Source organism: Oncorhynchus kisutch, linkage group LG29 (genome assembly GCF_002021735.2).
Source record: "Oncorhynchus kisutch isolate 150728-3 linkage group LG29, Okis_V2, whole genome shotgun sequence".
Classification (NCBI taxonomy): domain Eukaryota; kingdom Metazoa; phylum Chordata; class Actinopteri; order Salmoniformes; family Salmonidae; genus Oncorhynchus; species Oncorhynchus kisutch.
Genome location: NC_034202.2, coordinates 32,975,940 through 32,984,445, shown reverse-complemented (window position 1 = coordinate 32,984,445; position 8,506 = coordinate 32,975,940). Strand labels below are relative to the sequence as shown.

Sequence of the window (8,506 nt, the reverse complement as noted above, 5' to 3'; positions counted from 1 at the left end):
ATATTTTTGTTCAGTATATTTCATGAGGAAAGTTTTGTTTCTCGGCATACACATCATGGACAAACTGAAATGGTCCACCCACACAGACAGCGCAACAGCGCCTCTTCAACCTCAGGAGGCTGAATAAATTTGGCTTGTCACCTAAAACCCTCACAAACTTTTACAGATGCACAATTGAGAGCATCCTGTCGGACTGTATCACCGCCCTCAACCACAAGGCTCTCCAGAGGGTGGTGCGGTCTGCACAACACATCACCGGGGGCAAACTACCTGCCCTCCAGGACACCTACAGCACCCAATGTCATAGGAAGGCCAAAGAGATCATCAAGGACAACAGCCACCCGAGCCACTGCCTGTTCCCCCCTCTACCATCCAGAAGGTGAGGTCAGTACAGGTGCATCAAAGCTGGAACCCGAAAGACTGAAAAACAGCTTCTATCTCAAGGCCATCAGCCTGTTATACAGCCATCACTAACTCAGAGAGGCTGCTGCCTACATACAGACTCAAATCATTGGTCACTTTAATAAATGGATCACTAGTAACTTTAAATAATTCCACTTTAATAATGTTTACATATCTTACATTACTCATCTTGTATGTATATACTGTATTTTATACCATCTATTGCATCTTCCCTATGCCACTCGGTCATTGCTCATCCATATATTTATATGTATATATTCTTATTTAGATTTGTGTGTATTAGGTAGTTGTTGTGGAATTGTTAGATTACTTGTTAGATATTACTGCACTGTCCGAACTAGAAGCACAAGCATTTCGCTACACTCACATTAACATCTGCTAACCATGTGTATGTGACCAATAACATTTGATTTGATGTAACTTGTCGATTGGTCATAATGTAAACTGTTGACTACTCTTTTTGAAAAAAATGTTGGCTTTACGATGAACGATGGAGTTGTCAAGAGCACAAACAGATCTGGGACCAGGGTCCGCACTTACAAAGCGTCTCAGAGAATGGGTGCTGATCTAGGACCAGGTACCCATTGTCAATTCACCATCATCTAAAATGCCAAACTGATCCTAGGTCAGCATTCATACTCTGGGACGCTTTATTACAGATTGATTTGTTGGCCTACTATGGAACAAAACACTTTTATTTTTATTTTTACTTCACACGGTGAGATCCAACATCAGAGGACCACACACAAACAAATAATACGTACATTTAAGAAATATATCATGAAAATGTGTGAGAACTGTTTTTTCACGTTTGAGAAATAAGTGTCCATGAGGTCATTACCAGAGGGTCGTGAGCAAAGCGAGTTCGAAACCATTGCACATGCTCAGACCGCGGGGCCGTAAAGCTACATTGCATGTTACGAACAAAGCGAATGTCTTTGCTAACTATTCACGGACGATAAACGCACATTTGCTGTACATATAGAACTAACAATACCCACTATTATTGGAGTTAAGTGGGTGTTCGGTTCCTGACTATGTCAACAGCCGACGATTCACGTTACAACGGTACGTTGATGTTCGCTAGCTATCGTTAACGAACGTAGCTAACTAGCTACCAGTAAACAACAATGTTATTCCTTGCCAGCTATTTTTCTTTCGTAATACGACATGTGTTCTGAATTGGATAACTAGGAGTTGACACTACCTATAAATGATTTAGCTTGGTAGGTAGCTAGCAATATAAAGTAATTAGCTAGCTGTGGTTAAACTTTAGAAGCTAGTTAGCGCATTGTTTTACTCAGGACCATGGTGCGTGTGCGGATACATTTTTATATGACAACACACCTAGTTGGCTAACATCACCTGTGTTATAGACGTAGGTAACTAGTTACTGTAGCCAACATCAATGTTGAGTAATTTCACAACTAGCGCTCTAGCTACATCACAACATTGACATTTGGCTGAAAACGTGTCTGCGTAGTACAGCGAGAATTGGGCGATTCCACACCACGAAGGCCCATAAATAAATTAATAAACACCTGAGGGATAGGGCTGGAGAAATGTAACTACTCTTAAATTCATAGACAAGGAATGATCAAGCGTCAAGTTGATGGTTTTAACCATGTTTTGAGGCTAAATAGTGTTTGTTTACATTGGAGTGAAAAAAGCTTATGTTTTATTGTGATGGGGTAGTTGAAGCTATTTTAAAAATTGATTTACCCTTTTATTTAACTAGGCAAGTCGGCGAAGAACATTCTTACTTTCATTGACGGCCTTGTTCAGGGGCAGAACGACAGATTTATAATACCTAGTCAGCTCGGGGATTCTATCTTGCAACCTTACTAGTCAATCGCTCTAACCACTAGGCAACCTGCCGCCCCAATGGGGCATGTATATCATATTTTTCAAGATTTAATGGATACATTTAATTAATTCAGAAACAACTGCAGATTGCCCCTTTAATAAAACACAATTTTCCCACCACCATGAAAGCGGGACTAATGATACAGTACTTCCTGATATTGCATCCTATGTTCAGCCAGGGGTAAATAACAGACTGCTGCAACCTGATTGGCTTAACGCAGTGCGCAACATCAAGGAATTGTCTGAAAGTGGTGGTGGAAAATTGTGTTTTATTAACCCTTTACGCACATGGGAATTGGCCTATGTGGATAAGGCTAAATTTAAATGTTTCTTACAGAAGAAATATGAAATTAATAACCATGGTAGCAATTGAAAGGGAACAGTTTGGAGATGATTAGAAAATTATTAGACTAAAGGTGAGGACCCAACAGTTAACCTGACTGAATCCAGAAATTACACTGTTGCATTTGTGTTTCACAGTTACTGTACTTTTTGCCACATTTGTTGATCGATAAATCTGAAAATATTCTGGATACATTCAGTAACATTAGAATATTCCTGGAAAATGTGGGGTAGTTGCAACAAAAGACAACAAAGTGACAAGGGTTTGAGTGAGAGTACTAACTGGTGCCTCCAGTGTTCACAGGTCCTAAGTAAATTTCAATGCACTTTCATGGCTCATGTCTTCAAGTATGTGCTTTTTCCCCCCACACAATTACTGTTTGCGCAATCCAAAAACGGTCTGTTATAAATCGCAGTCTCTGTGTTATGAAAGCTTCTTCATTTGAAAGCTTGTTCTATTGGCACCATGATTAGCTACAGTTGAAGTCGGAAGTTTACATACACCTTAGCCAAATACATTTAAAGTCAGTTTTTCACAATTCCTGACATTTAATCCTAGTTAAAATTCCCTGTCTTAGGTCAGTTAGGATCACCACTTTATTTTAAGAATGTGAAATGTCAGAATAATAGTAAAGAGTGATTTATTTGAGCTTATTTCTTTCATCACATTCCCAGTGGGTCAGAAGTGTACATACACTAAATTAGTATTTTGTAGCATTGGCTTTAAATTGTTGAACTTGGGTCAAACATTTCAGGTAGCTTTCCACAAGCTTCCCACAGTAAGTTGGGTGAATTTTGGCCCATTCCTCCTGACAGAGCTGGTGTAACTGAGTCGGGTTTCTTGGCCTCCTTGCTCGCACACACTTTTTCAGTTATTCCCACAAATGTTCTATAGGATTGAGGTCAGGGCTTTGTGATGGCCACTCCAATACCTTGACTTTGTTGTCCTTAAACCATTTTGCCACAACTTTGGAAGTATGCTTGGGGTCATTGTCCATTTGGAAGACCCATTTGCGACCAAGCTTTAACTTCCTGACTGATGTCTTGAGACGTTGCGTCAATAAATCCACATAATTTTGCTTCCTCATGATGCCATCTATTTTGTGAAGTGCACCAGTCCCTCCTGGAGCAAAGCACCTCCACAACATGATGCTACCACCCCCGTGCTTCACGGTTGGAATGGTGTTCTTCGGCTTGCAAGCATCCCCCTTTTTACTCCAAACATAACGATGATCATTATAGCCAAACAGTTATATTTTTGTTTCATCAGACCAGAGGACATTTCTCCAAAAAGTATGATATTTGTCCCCAAGTACAGTTGCAAACCGTAGTCTGGCTTTTTTATGATGGTCTTGGTGCAGTAGCTTCTTCCTTGCTGAGTGGCCTTTCAGGTTATGTCGATATAGGACTCGTTTTACTGTGGATATAGATACTTTTATACGTGTTTCCTCGTATCTTCACAAGGCCCTTTTACTGTTGTTCTGAGATTGATTTGCACTTTTCTCACAAAAGTACGTTCATCTCTAGGAGACGGAACGCATCTCCTTCCTGAGCGGTATGACGGCTGCGTGATCCCATGGTGTGTATACTTGCGTACTATTGTTTGTACCGATGAACGTGGTACCTTCAGGCGTTTGGAAATTGATCCCAATGATGAACCAGACTTGTGGAGGTCTACAATTGTTTTTCTGAGGTCTTGGCTGATTTCTTTTGATTTTCCCATGTCAAGCACTGAGTTTGAAGGTAGGCCTTGAAATACATCCACAGGTACACCTCCAATTGACTCAAATTATGTCAATTAGCCTATCGGAAGCTTCTAAAGCCATGACATAATTTTCTGACATTTTCCAAGCTGTTTTAAAGGCACAGTCAACTTAGTATATGTAAACTTCTGACCCACTTGAATTGTTATACAGTGAATTAAAAGTGATATCTGTCTGTAAACAGTTAAAAAATTACTTGTCATGTAGATGTCCTAACTAGAGGTCGACCGATTAATCCGAATGGCCGATTAATTAGGGCCAATTTCAAGTTTTCATAACAATTGGTAATCGGCATTTTTGGACATAGATTGTGGCCGATTACATTGCACGAGGAGCCTGCATGGCAGGCTGACTACCTGTTACGCGAGTGCAGCAATAAGCCAAAATAAGTTGCTAGCTACCATTAAACTTATCTTATAAAAAACAATTAATCTTACATGATATCTAGTTAACTACACATGGTGCATGATATTACTAGTTTATCTAGCTTGTCCTGCGTTGCATATAATTGGTACGGTGCCAGTTAATTTCTCATCAAATCACAGCCTACTTGATGATTTAACAAGCGCATTTGTGAAAAAGCACTGTCGTTGCACCAATGTGTACCTAACCATAAACATCAACATCGCCTTTCTTTAAAATCTATACACAAGTATATATTTTTAAACCTGCATATTTAGTTAATTTTGCCTGCTGACATTCATTTCTTTTAACTAGGGAAACGAGTGGTTGAAAAACGAGTTTTAATGACTCCAACCTAAGTGTATGTAAACTTCCGACTTCAACTGTAAGTTATAAAATACTATATTACAGTGTTAGGTTTTCACTATACAATTCAGGGAAACGGATCATGATTTTGGTGCACATAGAAAGTGGTCTTGAGTGCATTCAGTTGCGTGTGCCATGGCAAATTGTCTTCACAATAGACAAACACACAGGCTCATTCTGTTCAGATCAACCCAGGGTATGACACCATGTCATCTTGTAACTACATCAAACATAGTAATTATAAATGTTGTCACTATTTATGAATTATGAATTATTTTATGTACAAAAACGGTCGCTAGGTGACGTGTATTACCGGCTGTGCAGATTAGGGTAGTGTACCCTTTAAGCCCACATACCCATTACGCCCCCTTCCATCTTTGAATTACAATAAAAAACTATGTTCTACTGTTTAATGTTTTAACCAATTCATCTGGTTGTTATGGCCATATGTTTTTATTCTAAGCTAATCAATGTTTTATGTTATTGATAGTTTTTTGTAAATTCCCACTGGTTGTCAATTTTCAAAGCGACAAAAAACTTTGGTGTGGAGGCGACCCTCGAACACATTTTCAGATATTTTTTGTAGCTTCTCAGATAAGTGATCATACTTTAGGTAAAATTAAGGAATTCATTTGCTGATATATGCACATGATGGCTTATTTCATGGACATTAATTACCATCTAATGCCAATTGAAAATATGGGTTTCTCATGCTATCAATCGTGTGTGTGCCTGCATGTCAGTCACACAGTAGCAACATAACTTGGTGAACTACAACAAGATAATATATTTCAGGAATTCACAGCTTACATTTTTAAATGCATTTGATGTTATTTTACTGTTAAATTAACTTTGCATTGTTTGACAGATGCCATTTTTGTAATTTTACATTAATCTCAGGTGGGCTTAGGTTACAGTAGCACAAAAAGCACCCTTATATACAGAATGTAAATGATAAAGAAATATTGTTCAATATGAACTTTGCATATATTGTAGTCTATAGTGTATATTTCTACCCCAAACCATTGGTTTCCAAATATTTAATGAGTAGATTGATTATTTTTTTTTATACTTCAAGGGGTTTTAAAATTTGGCTGTGTTATCTAGTGGAAATCGGGTCAAACGGCCAATATTAACCGAACCAAAATATTAATGCAACATGTAAAGTGTTGCGCCCATGTTACATGAGCTAAAATAAAAGATTCCAGATATTTTCCACACACACACACAAATGCTTCTCAAAAATACACATTTGTTTACAATTTGTTTACATCCCTGTTAGTGAACATTTCTCCTTTGCCAATATCCACCTGACAGGTGTGGCATATCAAGAAGCTGATTAAACAGCATGATCACTACACAGGTATACCTGTGCACTATAAAATGTGCAGTTTTGTCACACAACACAATGTCTCAAGTTTTTAGGGAGGAAGCAATTGTCAGGCAGACTGCAGGGATGTCCAACAGAGCTGTTGCCAGATAATTGAATGTTCATTTCTCTACCATAAGCGGTCTCCAACGTTGTTTTAGAGAATTTGGCAGTACGTCTAAACGGCCACACTGCCACAGAGCACGTGTAACCATGCCAGCCCAGGATCTCCACATCTGGCTTCTTCAGCTGCGGGATTGTATGAGACCAGCCACCTGGACATATGATGAAGCTGAGGAGTATTTCTGTCTATAATAAAGCCCTTTTGTGGGGGAAAACTCATTCTGAATGGCTATTCCTGGCTCCCCAGTGGGTGGGCCTATGCCCTTCCAGGACCACCCATGGCTGCTCCCCTGTCCAGTCATGTGAAATCCATAGATTATGGCCTAATAAAATTTTCCTTATATGAACTGGAACTCAGTAAAATCGTTAATTGTTGCATGTGGCATTTTTCTATTTTTGTTCAGTATAGAAATTGCTCTGTAGTTTCCTGGTTGCTAAAATTCTACACTGTTCGCTCAATTTAAGTATATGTTAGAGAAAAAAACAAGCACTGAATAGTTTAGGGAATCATTGTACCATCTAAATTGCTGTGAAATATATTTTCAATAACAAAAAAATATCATTTTTAGAGCTGTTTGAAGCTGGTGGACCAAAACTGAAAGTAAAAGGCTCAAGTGTGATTCTCCGCGATTCTCCCTAGCTTCCACATAGGGGAGAAATTCTGTGTAGCACTTTTAAACAATATGTCTAAATTTAAGCAAAATCCAAAAAGTACTTTTGAGATATTAGTATTTGTAATGTTGAATACATTTGTGACATTGTATTTCATAATAAAGCATATCAAACATCCTTCCTCCCAATGAAGTTTATATGTGAAAAATGCCAGAAGGGCCTTCCTGGTGTGGAATCGCCCAGCTCGCTCTCTTGCCAAACATGCATGATCTCAAACGAAGATGACAGACCAGATCTGGACCATTACTTGGCTAATAATTGCTGTAGTTTGGTTAAATTTAATTTTCTGTGAACTCAAAGCTTACTATAGTGACTCTTTGTCCATCAGATCACGATGACCGAGTTGGAGGACAAAAGGTTCGCAACCGTAAAGGCAGAGGGCCTTTCAGGGCCCCTATGTATAGTGACCAGGGGCCAAGACCAAGACATCGTGGTAGCCAAAGAGGTGGCGGCGGCCCGGGACCCAGAGCGAGATTCGACGATGAGGATGGAGATGTGGCAATGGCGGACAGCAACTCCCAAGATGGATCCTCCCAACACAGATTGTGAGTTTGTCAGGCTGAAGACAGACTATTTCACTGAACATGTTTTTAGGTTTGATCTTAGAATTTATCCTTTATCCTCCCTCATGTTTTTTCCCCTGCTAGTAACCCTTATGGAAGGCCAAATCGGCGTGGTGACGACCGATTTGACCGGGGCCGCAGAGGTGGTGGTGGAGGAGGTCACAGGGGTCGTGGGAATAACAAAGGAGGGGATGGAGGTGGAGGTGGCCGCAAGAACTGGTTCAAGATGTCTGTGAGTCCACATTGTAAAATAATAGGGTAGCTTTACAGATTCACTAAACTGTCATTGATTGGATTGTACTTAGTCAATGCTAAATTGTGACTCTTGCAGGTCCCCTATGGAAAGAAATACGACAAAGACTGGCTGATAACAGCACTGCAGAATATCTGCTCCATGCCCTTCACCCCAGTACATGTAAGTGACTGCTGCCTAGGGGCCCTTTTTGTTAGTCAATCTAATCCAGAAATAGACTGAGCAGTGTTTTCCCTTTTATACATTTAGCAGCTGTGCCTCCACTGCAACTAAAAAAATATATAAAAAATAAATGTTTTATTTATCTCTGCCACCGGTGCTGAAATAAATTCTAGGGGAAACACTGGGCTTCGGTTCATTCCCC

General features: G+C 39.6%; 1 protein-coding gene across 2 annotated transcripts in view; it reads left to right on the top strand.

Annotated features, from left to right (window-relative positions):
• Positions 1-1,250: 1,250 nt before the first annotated feature.
• LOC109874124 (nuclear RNA export factor 1) overlaps positions 1,251-8,506 on the top strand; it is a 20,725-nt gene continuing 13,469 nt past the window's right edge. For both annotated transcript variants that reach the window (XR_004206184.1, XM_020465915.2), the window contains exons 1-4: positions 1,251-1,491; positions 7,655-7,871; positions 7,974-8,121; positions 8,221-8,304. Coding sequence is in view for 1 of the 2 variants with exons in the window: in XM_020465915.2 (XP_020321504.1) it covers positions 1,461-1,491; positions 7,655-7,871; positions 7,974-8,121; positions 8,221-8,304 (480 nt within the window). In the remaining variant the exon portion in view is untranslated. The remainder of the gene's footprint in view (positions 1,492-7,654; positions 7,872-7,973; positions 8,122-8,220; positions 8,305-8,506) is intronic.